Source organism: Strongylocentrotus purpuratus, unplaced genomic scaffold (genome assembly GCF_000002235.5).
Source record: "Strongylocentrotus purpuratus isolate Spur 01 unplaced genomic scaffold, Spur_5.0 spur5_scaffold_15, whole genome shotgun sequence".
Classification (NCBI taxonomy): Eukaryota; Metazoa; Echinodermata; class Echinoidea; order Camarodonta; family Strongylocentrotidae; genus Strongylocentrotus; species Strongylocentrotus purpuratus.
In genome coordinates this window covers 4,514,171-4,532,128 of record NW_022145600.1, presented here as the reverse complement: position 1 = coordinate 4,532,128, position 17,958 = coordinate 4,514,171, and the positions used below count along the sequence as shown (strand labels likewise).

The 17,958-nt window shown below is 36.4% G+C and overlaps 1 protein-coding gene across 1 annotated transcript; it reads left to right on the top strand.

The window, feature by feature from the left end:
* Positions 1 to 1,852: 1,852 nt before the first annotated feature.
* On the top strand, positions 1,853 to 7,497 carry LOC115923992. The gene is made up of 3 exons (XM_030985409.1): positions 1,853 to 2,344; positions 5,094 to 5,265; positions 5,780 to 7,497. The coding sequence occupies exons 1-3, from the start codon at positions 2,149 to 2,151 to the stop codon at positions 6,345 to 6,347; spliced, it is 936 nt and encodes a 311-aa protein (XP_030841269.1). The 5' UTR covers positions 1,853 to 2,148; the 3' UTR covers positions 6,348 to 7,497.
* The last annotated feature ends 10,461 nt before the right edge of the window (positions 7,498 to 17,958 follow it).

Below are 17,958 nucleotides of genomic sequence, written 5' to 3'. Positions count from 1 at the left end.
ATATAATGGTTGAAAAGTAAAACTACTTTTCAACCATTATATTTGTTTGTACTTTCATCATGTTGTTCAATATTGTCTATTTTGTTTTTGTTTTTTATGTTGAGCGTTTTAAAGGGGGAAATATAGATCAAGATTAATTCCAAGTTCAGGTTCAAATATTGGTGTTCTAATATAACCGTTAAAAGGAATGAGAATGCTTATTTCCACCAGCACGCGTTTTAGCTTTAAGATATACTATATGATAACATTTAAAAGGAAAAGTGGTGACTTTCGGACATCCTTTAGCTTAATTCCCTTAGATTTACTAAGTGACATCATTTACTAGAAATGTCTGTTAGCTCCAGGAAGAACCAGGAAAAATCTCGAATAAATGACTACGACGTCATTATAGTAGATTACTGGATATCCGGTGTGGAATGACTTCCAGTTTCATATTCGATTTCAACCTCCGACCTACATTTCAAAATATGCTTTTACACACGCAATTGAAGTACAAATACCAAAACAAAAATCCTAACTGACAAGACGAATTAACTTGCCATAAATAGGAAATAGGAGCGAGAGTTTTTTTTTTTTTTACAAAACTGTATAGTGCGTATTTTCAAATATTCATTTCCATGTCTTGTTATAATTTTTTAAAGCTATTAATTTATATGATAATCATCAAATGGAAAATGATACATGTCAGGCATTACAGTGAGGAATAGGGAGAGCAATTAGCGTTGATCTGCGAATATTAAGAACAAGAGAGAAAGAGAGAAAAATATAGGGGAGAGAGTAAGAAAAAAAAGAGAGGGAGAGAAAGAAAGGACAAATGAAAAGGGAATTAGAGAGGGAAGGGGGAGGGGGAGAAATGGAGGGACAAATGAGGAGAAAAATAGAGAGAGAGAGACAGAAGGGAAGAGGATTAAGGAAAAGTGACGCCTCTATAACTGGAATGATAGTTCAGTGATGAGAGGGTACCATCATAGTTTCATGTCAGTTATAACCCCACAAATTCCTCCACACACCCACGCACACAAATCAAGTTACACGTACCAATAACACCATTACACCCACACGCACAAACAAATAACTCACACCCTCAATACTCATACACTGAACTCACACACACACACACACGCACACCACACACTCACACGCACACATCCACCGCATACACGCAACTTTAGCCTAGCATACTCGGAATCCCCTAAGACGAAACCACAGGAAGTTGCGGTTGCGATAATCACATGGCTATGAAGTATGGGAAAGGAAAATCCCCTTGTTTTACCCATTTATGTCACAATTATGGTCAAAATGAATACGATGACATTATCTTTGCAGGTCTGACGAAATTCGTTGGGAAATTTTGTATGCAACTCACGAGTTGTATGATAGTCATCACATGATGTGTATTATAACGATAGTAAAGATATTAAAATATGCGCGAAATATTTAATTTATCCGTAAAGAACTGTGAATTATCTCTAGAGCTTGATGTTAATCAATAAGAAGGTCATTTTGCTTAAAGCTTTCAGTGAAAGCTGACAGTTGTCTACTACCGGCCAATTATACATTATACTTGCTCAGTACTTTTTAATTTACGAGTTAGATGCGGGCACAACCATATTTCGTTTCCTCCATAAAAATTATCTAACTTTTGACACCGACTAAAAGTTTATGATCGTCTTTTAATATCTGCATTTTGATTGGATTATTTCTCTTGTAACATGCTCTGAACACGCACCTTCGACAATAACGTATTTGAACCTAAGACTTATTTTCGATGATCCTGATTTTGTTCAAGCCAGGTAGTATAGTGATGCTTATTTTCTGATTCTATGACGGAGCAGCTAAACGTGTGCGGCTATTTCTTTATAGAAGGGAATTAATTTTTATACCACCGCCCTTTTCTGTACAGCTCTTGTTCCATTCTGCCCACCGATGAGAAAGGTTCCGCAATTGCAAGACTCTCTCTTCAGAGAGCCGGCGTTGCTTTAGCTCCTCTTTCAACCTCTGCTTCCAGACCACACATTTATTTCTTTCATGAAGATTGGACACCGGATGTTTCTTTAACCAACTGAACCCACCAAAAAGTAATTTTGCAATCGCCGTCATCTTCTCTTCCATCTTCGTATCACCTTCGTTATCGTCATCGACGTCGCCATGGCACGAATCTTCGCAATATCCGATCTCCACGTCGATCACCCAGACAACCTTCGATGGCTGGAGGGACTGCCTTTCCATCGGTACGAAAACGACGTCATCTTAGTAGCTGGTGACGTCACTGATAAGCTTCCTCTTCTCAAGTCGAGTCTCATCACCCTCACCAAAAGGTTCAAGACGGTTTACTTCGTACCAGGTAGTGTATGATTCTAATCTCCTGATATACATCATCTTCTTTAAAAATATCGTCATCTTCAGCTTCAGCGGGGGTTGAAGGAGGGGGGGGGGGGGTGATAATGGGAGCGTTCCCGTTTACAAATTGGAATACCCTGAAAGCACACAAAGATTTGCCTCTCTTTTTCACAATTTTAGACCTTCGAAAAAGCCATCTGTAAATATCACAATCCTTTTCTTTACTTTATATATTGTTAATATATTATTGGAGAATGGGGTTTGTCGGAGATTTACAAATTTGCGAAAGGAAAATTCAGCAATGTCATATCTAACATTGAGACACAATAATGAATAGCACATGCTCAATAAGCACAGAGTTTGGTGAAGTCGAAATATACTAGAGCTGCCTGTTAAAATGTGTCAAATTGACTAAAATAGCAAATCCCTGGCAATACCTTTACCTATAAAAGGTTTGATTGAACCTTCAAAAATGTCATATTAGAAGTTATGTAACCGAAGAGAGGTCTCAGCGAACTATAGTAAGAAAAACATATAGTAAATATAATACTGGAAAAGAAAAAGATAATGGCTGATTAATTCCATGCGAGCGACTCCAATAAGTTTGACTAATTAAATAAATGTCCATTCTGTATTTTTGTGTCTGCTCTGTATGCTTCTCTTTTTCTATATGCAAATTCTTTTTGGTTAATATTTGATCATACAGCAAGCATTACAGGAAATCCTGGGATATTATTTGAAAGGATCAGTATAGGTCTGGTAGCAATTCCTGTCACGAAACAAACTGTTGCTCCATGTTAGTAATTCCTTAATCAAAATAGCTGGAGATACCTGTAAGGCAATTACTAGGCTTTTGCCTGTAGGCCTACTATAAATCCGGCCCTATAATCATTCATAGTATATTCTGCATCATAACTCGAATCAACGATGATAGACAACCTTTAAGCCACACATCTATTTCTTGAAAAATTGTATACTGAAGAAAAACTGGATCATACTTTTTGATACGGTCAAAATTTCTACGTGGTTAGGATTACAAAGATTTATTTGCTTTTTAATTTGTCCCATCCTTATTTCCATCACTTTTTTCTTCTCGTAGCAGCATCCGATTAAGTCCTTTGATTAACTGCTTAGATAGGAACAGATCGTTAGCATACCAATCACAAAATTAACCTTGGCTACGATTATTATTTCGTTTTCCATATCTCGCTGATCTGATTGCCTCTTTAAATGCTAATCTAATGCAGATATCAGTAAGCATCAATTACTTAAATAATTTTGATGATATCTCTCATAGGCACTAAAACGTTTTTAGGAAAGATCACATAAATAAACTCGGTACCAAGCAGTGCAGTCAACTGTTCTTGGTGGGTAACTTGACTTGAGATGGAAGCGTCACAAACCATAAGAATCCAAACCCGGCACTAACGTCACATATAGGTGTATAATGGGTACCTGTCAATTGCTTGGGTAATAACAAGTGCAGGCCCTCAGGAAGAACAACATTGACGCTGATTAGCTGCCCTGAACATTATCATTGGTATTATCATCATCATAATTATTCTTATTATATCGCAAAGGGACGTTACATCATAACGTGATATGCGTTATACAAGAACGGAATTTTGTTTTGTTTTGTTTTTTCCTTGTCAAGCTTAGGAGCTCCCTTTTCTTGCAAATGTTCTTCCTTGCTTATTCTATTATATATTCTTTATCTATTTCTGCTGCCAATACAATTACCACCACCATTATTTCTCCTACTCCCAATCCAACTCCCCTCTTCCTACTTCTTCCTCTAATACTTATACTACTACTACTACTACTACTACTACTACTACTACTACTACTACTACTACTACTACTACTACAACATCTACAATTACTACTACGACTAATTCTACTACTATTCCTGCTACTTCTATCACTGCTACCATTACTACTCCTACTACTACTATACTCAAACAACAAGAGCAATGATAATTATTAGGATGAAGATGGCGTCAATATTAATAACAATAATATTGATAATATCAACGCCAACAAAAACAAGAGCAACAAAAATATGATAATTCCTATCCCAAGTATGAATTCTTCTGTTATTATTAACTTTTGTATAAAAAAACTCCGCATTTATTCCTTCCGCTTGGGCTAGCATTAATAAACCTATAATTCATGCTGGTAGTGATAAGATCTATTCATATATTTGTCTCCTAGATCACCTCGCCTCCCTCTGCTTCTAGATATTAAACTGTTGATTTTCTTGATCTGTATTTTACTTTGTATTTGTTTATAATCCATCAAAAACATGATTGATTTTCCTATAATTCATGCTGGTATTGATAAGATCTATGTATATATTTGTCTCCTAGATCACCTCGCCTCCCTCTGCTTCTAGATATTAAACTGTTGATTTTCTTGATCTGTATTTTACTTTGTATTTGTTTATAATCCATCAAAAACATGATTGATTTTCCTATAATTCATGCTGGTAGTGATAATATTTATTTATATATTTGTCTCCTAGATCACCTCGCCTCACTCTGCTTCTAGATATTAAGCCGTTGATTTTCTTGATCTGTCTTTTACTTTGTATTTGCTTATAATCCACCAAAAACATGATTGATTTTCTAAAGAAATGTTTTTAAACAAATATGTAAACAAAAGCAGAATGAATCTATTATGATTAAAGGTGGATATTGAAGACATCTGTCTCTCTTTTCTCCTCTCTCTCTCTCTCTGTTTCCATTTTACAGGCAACCACGAGTTGTGGGTCAAAGATAGAAACATCATGAACAATCACATGAACTCGGTGGAGAAATTTGAGCGGATCCTGGACCTTTGTGAGACAATAGGAGTCCGAACTGACCCGGGCAAAGAGGTCCTGCCAGATGGTGACGCGGTGTGGATAGTCCCTCTATTTTCATGGTAACTAGACTTTACTTTTTCTCTTTTCTTGATTCCTAGATCATAGTCATGATTAATGAAATTTTATCAAATATTATATTAAAACAATGGTCAGTTATCAAGATACAACATGCATTCACTTGCATTTTAGGTTTTAGTTTTCGCTGCGTGGCTGTATACCTGTATAGCTTAAATCAAGAAAAGAGTTTGTTTACCTTCAATCTCATGAAATTTCATGGAAGTACGGTACAAAACCTTAAACAACATCATCTTTTGTGTTAATCATCAATGCTTTTTTTGTTGAATAGCTACGGTTGCTATCTCTTAATTTTTTTTCTTCCGCAAACCACTTGTCTCGTTGAACGTCTAAGTTAACACCTATGAGTACAAACTGTTGTACACCCATTACAACTGTCAAGTTCATCAAGTCCTGATCAAAATATTTAATGAAGGCAATTTCTGTATATCATAAAATGGGAACTGTTGACTGATATTGACAATGTACTGAGATGTTCTAACTGTTATCCTTGTCAAGGTATGCAACACCCGAGGACGACAAACAAGACTCACTTCACATCACTGCCAGTCATCTCCGTGAAGACGTCAAGCTCTGTAACCAGCTCTGGATGGACAACCACAACTGCGCCTGGCCCAAGGACCTCGGTATGCCACGCGCCAAATTCTTCTGCAAGCTCAATAACGCGCGCACGCAGACGATCTACGACGCGCCCGTCATCACATTCAGCCACTTCCTGCCGCGCAAAGAACTTGTGAAGTCAACCATCGAAGACGATCGGTGTATCGTCCACGAACGACGCCATCTTGGAAAGCCGTTGTTGCTTCCCAAGAGACAGGGTTCGATAAAAGGTTTCAACTTCACCCGGTACGCGGGCTGCCATGGATTGGACGCGCAGGTAAGGACATTGGGCTCGTTTCTCCACGTCTACGGGCACCAACATCGTAATCGCGATCGTGTTATCGATGGAGTACGGTACGTTTCACATTGTCTGGGCTACAAAAGGGAACGTGAAGAGGGATTCACCTACGGAATCAGAGAATGGAACGGCCCTAAGCAGGTATACCCATCCGTGCATAACCCTTAGTACTTCTCCAGACCTATACTGGTCCCTGTTCTACTAAATCTTACGTCTGATTTTGGGTTATAAAAGTCACTTCTCAATTCTAAGATTTCCCTTCGTCTAACGTGACTTTTGTCCTTGCATCGGGTTAAATGAGATAAGTAGAATAATTATATAGGGGACATTTTGTTTTAGAGATATAAACTATCTCAGACAACGACTATACCGTCATTCGTGTTGTGCCCACAGGCTGCATTCGCATGGCTTTTGGTTATCTTCCGTTCTAATACAAAGTTTTTTTTAATCATCTTTATTGCTTATCATCTTTATTAGCTTATATAAATGATGAATGGCCGAAAGACTCGGTTTTAGATATCAATTATGTTGTATTCAAATGTGCAATTATCAAGGGATAAGTTTTGAGAGTCCTAAATTGGTTAAATTGCAATATCCTTTCTCAAAAAAGATTCATTTGTTGGAATATATTATAGGATTTCATTAGAATCAAAATTACAGAGCAAAATAATTAGAATGTGATTATTCTAGAATCTAGATACATATAAAGCATCTATTAAATTCATTTGGGACAGTAATCAATATTTGTGCATGTCTAATGATCTTAAACTATGAGGTTACACTCGACGAATAGTAAAATGTTTTATAATGAGGACTAAAACAGAGAGTGCATTCTCTAGAGCGTTTACATGTTAAAATATTGCGCTTGTCTGCTCCCATCGCCCGAAATATAACGAAATTAGTGAACACACTGTATTTTAAAGATATTAACTTGGTCATTAAAACCTGTTTGCCTTTGTTTTACATCATGATTATTTTGCGCCCCCTCGATGCTATTATCAAGATGAATGAATAGTTCCTCGTCGAGTCTATCAGGGTATTTTTCATTTTGGAGAGAGACAGAGAGAGAGGGAAAGAGAAAGAGAGAGAGAGAGAGAGAGAGAGAGAGGGGGGGGTTGAGTGAGAGAGAGAGTTTATGTGCTTGTCTATGTGTGTGTCGATGAGTATATATATATATATATATATATATATATATATATATATAACATATGAACATACAAATCTCTATTAATTTACATGTAGTGTGTTGTCATGAATGTATATGGTTTATAGCATACTCAATTATTGTTAGTGTACAGAAATTCTCTTATTCTATATTAATTTATATTACTTTGTATTATATTATATCATTATATATCACATTATTATATATGTTTAAATAAATGTCGAATATGAATAAATGAAATTTAACAAAAACAATTGTATGGATGACTTTTTTTGTCTACATGTGATTTGAATTTGCTTGCTCCAACATTATAATACTTTACAGGCGTTTATCTCCGTCACTAGGAAAATGGATCTATCATTCTCTATCCTACTTCATACTGGTTTTATCGAACGATGTAGGCCATTTCATTATCTAAAACTGATCTTGGTAAGGGAATTAGTTCTCATTTGTTTATCTTCACTAGAAGGGTTTTTAAAGCAAGACAATTTTTTTGTTAAATTACGAAGTTTGCATTAAATAACGTCTACTTTAAAGCACTACAGAGGCAAAGTGATACGCGTGTGGATCGAGGATACTATACACATGTGTGTTTTTAGATTTCTTTTCTTAATTTGCTTGCTACATATTTATAATACATTTCCCTTTTTGTTAAATACCAATATCGCTTGATGAATATAATTTTTTTGAACATTCACTCTAAGTTTCATTCCTTCCTGTAAATTTAGATTCCGTTATTACCCAAACTAATTTCTAATAACATAAATTAAAATGAACAAACGTCAATCTTCGACTGTTGAGCATTTAAAGACATGTAAACCTTGCACATATCAACGCATACAGTTTTATAAGTTATTAGGTTATTTCTCTTTAAATATTTAAATATTTTGAATCAAATTATTTCTTTGAAAGATCAATTGGAAACATTAATTGGAATAGAACTTCAAAGATGTAAATTCTTCCTGATTAAGATCCCGAACTGTAATGTGAAAAACATATATGAAAATAAGGGGCGTTGTAAGCCTTTCTGTCGAAAAAAGGCCCGATTCCATACAAATTTAGTGACATCATGCGTGTAATTTCGCCTATTTCCCAGACGGGAAGGATTAAAATACCATGCAAATTTTATATTCCTATCATCATTCAGGACCTCAGTAAGGAACATATTAGAAGGTGGCTCCAGACATTAATTTTAAGTAAGTTAATAAAAAAAAATGGAACGAACCCCCGACTGAAAACAGCCAAATTTTACGATATTTCCCTCAACATTTCATAATTTTGTCATCCATTAATTTGGTAATTGTAAGTTCTCCTTTTTATTGGTAGTGTAAACTTTTCGATTTAATCGATCTCTTATAGAAATCGACCTTTGTTCATGGGGAAAATGTGGTCATATTCCATAGAGATATTCAAATCTAAGCAAATTTAAAGAACTAAGGGTTACATATTTGAGTTGCACAGGTTCATATCCCCTGAAAATTCATTTGTTCCATCATGTATATCAAGACAATTCTATTTATATAAACTTTTAGAAGTATGTAGAGGAGGGAGAGAGAGAGAGAGAGAGAGAGAGAGCGAAGCAGGGGAAGAGAGAGTGAGATGGAGGAAGAGAGTGTGAGAGAAGATGGGAGGCAGGGGGAGAGGAAGAGGGAGGACGAGAGAGGAGGAAGGGAGGGTGAGGGAGGGAGAGGGAGGAAGAAAGAGGGAGTGGGAGAGAGATGGAGAGAGAGAGAGAGAGAGAGAGAGAGAGAGAGAGAGAAAGAGAAAAGACAGACAGATAGACAGAGACAGGGTTTGATGATGGAAGATAATATAGGGGCGGATGTATTACACATTTCTGCAGGTACCTCCCTATATACGAATGCAGAACCTAGTCGTAAAATTTGATGTAGACGTTTTTAGTTTAAAGAAACATCCTGTTTTTATAACAAAAGCAAACTTAGACAAGGATTTTTGTTCACATTCCATTAAGAAAAGTTATTGCTCCCCGATGTACATAATTTCCAAAACGATCTCAACGACATGCATACACCATCAATAATTCAGAGTTTGTCATGAATGTTTCCCGCCTTTGTTTTGGATTACACTCTTGAATAAATCGAGTAGTTTGCTCTTTAATAATTTCTTTCACATCGTCGCACTCCTCGCTATTTCATTACCAAATTATATGTTTTATGTCTAGCCATCAGTCGGACTATCTATTTCATTTAAAGTACACACGCTATCTTACATAGCGGATCCACAGACTGTATATTATTTGTGAAAGGAGTATTTTTGAATCTCTTGTAGATATCATATTTTGCTTTGTCATGTTATACCATATCTGTCATTGTATTCACATACCTATATCTTACAGAACATATTAACCCGTTGATTACTGAATTGTATAGGTCCCATAGGCTTAACACAGGGACCACCAGGTTCCAGTAGGCAATGGGTTAAAATCGTCAGAGAGATTAAATTCCTTTACATAATATATTGGGGAACTTGTTATCATACTTTTTTGCCATTTTATGATAAAGAAGAATCTCCAGTCTTCTTTGAACAACTTGAACCATCGACGGACTAACTGGACGTTATATAGTATGTTATGACAAAATACATCATAGTGCCATTGCGTCATACCACCCCGCTTCTTGTAAATCGGAGAGGAATACTTCGCGGGGAATCTCTAGAGCTAAATTTACTCTCACGTCTATGTTTTTATATTAGACAGAATGAAGATGTCCATGTTACGTTTGCAAATACTCAACGGTAGTCTTCTTTTCGTCTATTTCCCTTTCCACAAAGTCATGTGTGATATATATTGCGATGTAACACCATATAGCTGGGTACCATGCACCTATGCCTCCCCTACCCTCCTGTAAAAAGTCAGTTACGTTTTGTTTGTTTGTTTTTTATTTCCGAAATCCATATAAACATACAAGTTTAATAAAACATACATATAAAACACATTTCAAATGATAATAAATGTGTAAAGTATAGACAAACGGTTGGATAGCCCATTCCAGGACCATTTTCACAATGGTCCTGTTCTTCCATGGGGTCCATATTACTCTACCAATATACAACTCTCTGTAGTCAGGGGTCCAAAATATGACCCCGTTTAGGTCACCTTTGTGATATTAGGGACTTTCAGATTCGCACGAAGACAATGGGGATTGCTACGATCGACGTCCTTTTAATGCACTGTCTTGAATGGACGTCACACGTATCAGTCCACGCAAATCTAAAAGTCCCTAATATCTTCACCACTACTTCCTCCCCCCTCAAAAAAACAAACATATATAAATAAAAAACAAAACAACAAACAAACAAACAACACGGTTTGCTTTATCAAGGCATTGTTTTATTCACGGACCTATATCTATAGCTGGAATTGTATACCTTTAAACAGATTATTAACCAATAGTTGAGATATTTCGTAATAAATATATTAATTCAAGGGGCTGTTGCAGTACTGGTTGGGAGGGGGTATTAGGGCACAGCCTTCACATGTTCATACATTTCGACGGGGCAAGCTAGGGTCGAGACGAGGGTACGTGGTAGTTTTTGTTCATTTCATCGTATTGTGATGTTTAAGTTTTGCTCTTTTCAGTTATTTTACTCCCTTTCTCCCTATTTTGTTTCATTAACATTTGATGGGTAGGCCTACCTTTCTCCGCACACCTACACACTTTTGTTTCTTCAATAGTTTTGTTTTTATTGATTCCAAACAATACAAATTAATTTTAGAAATAAAATACAGTTGTTTTTCCTTGACATGAATTCAATTGATGAAAACAAAAATGAAATCAGTTGTAACATAAAATAAATAACCCCATCGAATCAAACACACTACTACCCCCCCCCCCCCCTCCCCGACATGCGACACACACACCACCCGAACATACTTCCACCACACACTGTTCCTAGCCTCCTCAGAATACCCCCAAATTGGAGCGCATTACCCCACACACACACACATACGCACCCACGCACACCCCACGCGCACATACATACACGCACGTGCCTACACCTTCTCCCCCACACTCACGCACATCGTTTCTACTCCACTAAGTAATGCATACACACACGCACTCACGCTCACTCACGCACACCTTTTTTACGCCACTAAGTAATGCATACACGTCACTTCACAATAGAAGAGGAAAACCCGAAAATAAACAACAACTATAGTATTCTACTTCGTCCTTGCTCTTTTCTTCCACGAACAAAATATTCCATTATTACTTTTACTTTTACTTTTGTTTTGTAATTGCTTCCATGATGATGCTTATATCTAAATAAATATTAATCATGTGGTGGTGTGACTTATTCCCGAACACTATGACTATAATAAAACCCATTGATTAAGGCGATACGTCATTTAGACAAGAAACGTACTAACTGGATTTAAATATTGAATTCTGAGGGCAAAATAGCTTGTTTATGAAATAAACGATTAATATACAATTCTATTCGTATTGAGCATCCATCAAATCAGCCATACAACAAATTCTCTTGTTTTCATTGACCTTCAAAAAGGAAGTTGCTTGAAAGAAACGTAAATGATACTGACAAATTATTTGTTCTAAGTATACGTTTTGTTTGAATGTTGTATGTCAGGCTGCCAACAGAATGAAAAGTGAAATCATCTGTGGAATATTTTACGTGAACGGCGCCAAAAAATATCAAATGCAGAAAAGCTTATCAATAAATGTAGAATCATACAACAGCTTCAACACTATGGTGAAGTGATTTTTGTTTACAGCGTGCTATAGGAAATGATTGTTCGAATTGCCCCCCTTACATATATAATAACAGTATGAAGGGGAGGGGCCTTATGTCTAAGCCCCTAACAAATTGACGAAAATTGGCGATGGTATTCCACTTATGCTTGATCTCATCTTATTTCTTATATTCTAGTCTAGATGTTGTCGAAATTCAAGCCAAAAAAAGGAAGCTATTTCTACAAGAAAAGGCGGCGGTGTCATTTTGACATTGACATTGACATTGACATGAATATGGAAATGGAAATGGAGACTTAAGCAATACCCTTGAGATGTAACATTAAACTTCAGGGGTTCGAATGTGTCTATGAATTCTGCAAGAGTTGAATCCTATTAGGTTCATATTTGTGACTTTCCTTAAAACGTGAAAGGGAGGTAGTTGGATCCTATTCAAACTCTAGAGGTATAAAATGTATAATAAGATATAGTTTCTCCATTGAATTCATACAATACAGGTTTGTTAAAGTACACGATTAGCAGTCACAGACTGTTTTGTTCATATTTATTCATTGCAAAAAACAATATTGATATGAATTATAAGATTAATAAAAATGTAATATTGACTGGAAAAGATACACAAAATGAATTACATCATTAAAATGAAATGGCCATTATGATCATAACATTGGAAGTTTCAACAAAGCTAGACAGCTTCAAAGTGACCTGAGAAACACCAATATTATATGTTGATCTTGTTCCTGTTCTGACTGATGGTCGTATAACATAAAATACGAATAATAATGTTTAATGACTAGGAACCCTAGTAAAGAAACGGAAGATAATAAAATTATGAATCTATTGTGCGGGTATGTCTGTTATATAGAAATATAAGATATATATAGTCATTATACTTGAATTGTTTCCTCGTTGAATTTGGAAAAGCTTCATTTTTCTTTATCGCTCATAGTTTGTAGTGATCAATATGTGGCGCATTATGATTTGTGATGATGATTATATTAATAATAATGATGACGACGATGATAGTGATGATTATTATTATTGTTATTATCATTATTTTGTTATCATTATTGTTAAAATTAATAATATTATTGATTTTACTATGATAATGATTATTAATTATTATTATCATAATCAGTATTAGTATCACTATTGTCATCCTTAAAGCTAATGTCATTGTCATCGTCATTATTTATGTTTGTGATTGTTTCATTGACATTTGCTTGTTTTTGGTATTTTATTTGTTTGTTGTTGTTTATTTGTTTATGTGAGTTGTTCTTCTCTGGAATGGAAAGGAAAAAAAACTGCGTGTCAAAATTATTCCATTAATGATCCTATTTCGCAGGAGAAATTGTAATCTAAACGAATTAGTACAAAAACCAGAGCGCTCATCTATAGATGCGATTTATAAATTACTTTTTTGTGTTTTTTTCAGGGAAAAATGTTTCTTGATGGCAACAAGATATTTATTTCAGAGAGAGAAATTGTAGATTACAGGATTATAATATCATCCTTAAACTTCCATTAGGCAGAAGTAGAGGATATCAGACAAACGGTTAGATACATGAAATGAAGCTGAGGGGGAATCCCATTAGAAATAAATCGAAATAAAAGGGCCATGAATTTTAAGGTCATGAAGATTACTATTTCCTTGGAGACCAATTGGCAACTCGGTCATGGAGCTTGTTTACACGCAAAATTATTTAAACTATGAATAATATATGCTGAAAAATGCAACCTTTTATCATGCTTGAATAGAGACAGACATGCAGGGATGGGGATTTTGGGGGAGAAATTAATGATATTTTCTCTACAAAATGAAAGATAGACACATCTTCCCAAGTACATTCAGAGCAGTCATGTCATTATTTTATAATTTTATTCATACAAATCTGCAATTTCAGAGAGGATATTACTTTATTGCATATTTCCCTTAAAAGGAATGGCAAAAAAATTATGAAAGAAAGATTTTGTTCTCTTTCTTTTAGATTGCATTCCTTTTCTCAAAGCTACTTTGATCTTTCACTTTCTCTTCTTTTTAGTCAAAACAACACTTTCGTAATATATCTCTTAGTCCCATGCTTGTAGTCATGTCATGACAGGTTTATATCGTGGTGAAAATACCACTAATCCTTCTATCGTAGTTTAGCCTCGTAGTTTAATCCTTCTATCGTAGTTTAGCGACGAATGAGAATTCCTGGAACAAGCATTGAGCCGTCGCTTCGATCATATTTTCAATTTAGGGTTAGAGGATTTGCAAACAGAAATTTATCTCTTGATGTAATAGGTATAGTCAAGCTGGGCAAATAATCATAAAGAATAGAGGCATCTTGAGTCATACCTCAAGATGGCCGCCCTTTCCCCTCTTCTGTCAGTGCATGATATCACATCTCCCTCTGTGTGGTCACTCCCACCTCTCTCTTTCTGTTGGGAGCTAGAAGGCTCTTAATTCATTTCTGAGGAATGGGATGATTTTGTGATTAATATGTCTGTGAATCTCCGAAGCACTTTACTTTAATATCATATTTCGTAATCACTCTGTTAAACTTGAAAGGAAAATTAATTGCCAGTTCACGCCAATTGCCAATAAGGCGCCATATTCAGATTGGTCTTAATACAAAATGACGCATAACTTACATCCTATGTTTTAATGTAAAATAAAACGATCGTGAAAACTTCCCCCCGAAACTAAATAACGACAACTTCATTAATCTTTTGAAATATGCCAACATTACAACGTAATCCAAACATGATTTGTATGGAATATACATTAGTTTAATGCCTTGAGGGCATTTCGTGAGAGCTTTACGATAGTGCTCTCTATATAAAATTTAAACTGTAGTCGAGCTTTCGAAAGTCATAATACCTAATCTGTTAAAATACAACTGATGCTTTTAATCCGTTACATTTTTATGAGGACTTGGCACCTTTTGGTATGAATTTGGAAGAACGGTGTAATATTGAAAGAAGCCAGTCATCATGATTTACAAACATGTTTGCCTGCCGTCTCATAGTCATACCTCACGCGCACAACAACACGAGATATATTTCATCTCCCACGCAAAAATGAAACACGTTGACATTATGGTCCCGGCCCCCCTCCCACTCAGTGTTATTTAGGGTACGCGTATGCTCGTTCCCTCTTTTTGAAAGCACCCCCTTTCTGAGGACTGCCAACATTTCCGAACCCCCCTTTCGCGGGCTTTTCGCGGGCTTTTCCTGCCTTGGAGACCCCCCTAAATACGGAAAAAATGCTCAATTTACCCCCCTAAATTCAGAATAAATTTCTCAGGAGTCCAAAGAGATGAGAGAAAGAAAAAAAAGAAAATCACCCCCTTCTTACAGACATCTCCGGGTGAAAAGTAAAAAAAACCCAATTTTTTTTACAATTCTCGGGCCGGACTTTGTCGCACGAAAAGTTTCCCTTTACCGGACATTTTGGTAACACGCATGCGGTCATTCCGACCCCGGAGTGGGGGGGGGGGGGCGGGATTATGGTAAACTTTTCTTCCTTCCAACATCAACAGCCCCGGATATTTTTTTGAAATTAAAAGAATATTCGGGCAGAGAGGTACCCGAATATGTAATGTCCACTGTAATTTTTTTCTAGGGTGTTATGGTGACGAAATATCATTATTTACCATGACGAACAAAACAAAAAATGCCATTTTGAAAAGCCAGTGGAAAATTGATATTTGGTCGACAGGGATCACACCACCTCGGAATGGACTAATATGAGAGTTATCTGATCATACAGGAGAATTATTGCCATTTCACCCATTTTAAATCTACAGGAGGTCAACAAGAACTCGTCCAATCATTCTTTCAAGATATATCCTTCCCCTTCAAACTTTAACCAATCTGTTCATCATGAACTTCTAGGTTATTCCAGCATGAACGACTGCTTGCTCGGCCTGCAGTTATACATCTCGTTGTCTCGGTCCCGTTTAAACTCTCGGGTTTGCTAGTAAGCTAAGGTCGTCGTTTAAAACTTTGAGATTTCGCAATTTGTTTTAATGTTTTAAACTGTGATGGTTCCGTGTCGACAGGGCTATAAATGTCAGTGACCGTGCGGGCGACGCTAAAAGGATGAAAATAAAGCAATTTGTTTACGGACCATAAAGATTATGGTGAACTCTCGCATCTTGTTTGGGGGAATATTAATGCAATAATTTGGTATCACTAAAGCTGTCGTCGTTTTTCTACCTCGATCTGTAAAGGCGGTATCTCACATAGCGACGAATTCTTACGAATGTAGCGAATTTGGGGTTTCGCCAGAGTACGTAAAAGATTGGCAAAGGTTCGTTAACGGTTACAAAAAAGTTCGCAAACAATTTTCATTGTAGCAAACAATTTTTCTTAGCCTTTGCAAACGGTTGTAAGACGGTGAGCTGAATTTCTTTTTAATTCGCCAATGCTAGCGACCACGTTACCATATATGGCTCCTATATAAAATTGACCCATTGAGTACCAGGAGTTAGCAAAAGGTCCCAAACATTCACAAATAGGATTTGCACATATTTGCTAATCTTCGCAAAAACTGTCGTTAACATTTGCTTACAGTCGCAAATATTCGCCAACTACCTTTCGCAAACACTTTGGCAAACATTCTCCCAAAATAAGGTTGCTAATAATTGTCGCTAAACATCGCTAAAAGTCGCTTAATGTCGCAGAGGCGAACCCTGATTTTCGCCAACATTAGGCATTCGCCACTCTTTAGAGCCCCCCCCCCCCCCCCTCTACTCCGGGGAACCGCATTCGTGTTCCCAAAATCTCCGTTAAAGGGGTACTTTTCACGCAACAAAGTCCGGCCCGTAATACACGAAAATCCGGCCTGTAGTGACTTTACACACGTGAGATAGGTGTTGCTTTCAAAGGGAGGGAAAATGCATACGAATACCCTAAATAACACTGGGGGGGGGGGGGAATGGGGCGGGCTCAAGAGACCCGACATTATTCTGCTGCTCCTGCGCCAAAAATGGCTCTGCAAGGGCTTCATTTCGTGAATGATATAGGGCCAGAGTGTGGGCTGCGATTTGGTTTTAGGTTGGGTATAGGTTTTTGTTTAGGGTAAAGGTTAGGTATGGGTTAACAGGGTTGAAAATTCTGAATTCGATTTGTGTCAAAACTTGACCGGAATACTGTGCCCCACTCTGTAAAAATCCTGGATTCAAACCGTCTTGTACATCATCATATTCTAGTTTCTCTCCTCTTATTCCATGCTCCAGGGGTTCCCCTTTCTTTAATGTTATTTTACCATTTTTCTGGACTGCAATCATAGCTATGCAAAGGGTTTTTCCCCTTTTTTATTATCAGCTTTAACCCCACGTTTACTCAGAAAAAATAATTTAAATGTAAATGTATCAAAATTTTGTGCAATACCCGAAACTGTAGATTTGATGGATAACATGACAGACGAATGAATATTATAGTTCCCTTGGAAATTGTCTTATATCGAAATGATCCATGATTTTCAAAGCTAAGCTATTTATTTGCTAAATCACCATCCTAGATATCCACCATCTACCTAATTTGTACAAACTCTGTAATCGAATTTTTCAAATGATTTGATAGAAATCCAACTGGTCTTGAAACATGCCTTATATTGTAACCCAGGCGATTAATGTCAGTTTTGTATTTATAGCAATTTTATATGAGCCGCCTTATCAAAATGTTGCCATTACCATGAATATTTAGGTTATCAATAAATTCATGTTCTGGGTGGATAAGTAGAATTTCATATAATTGATGGTGAGGAAGAAATAGAGAGAGAGAGAAAGAGAGAGAGAGGGAGAGAAAGGTGTGTGTGTGTGTGTTTGTGTGTGATTATGATTTTATGATTATGATTTTATAGATAAAGAATTAAAAAAAATATTTGTTAGAC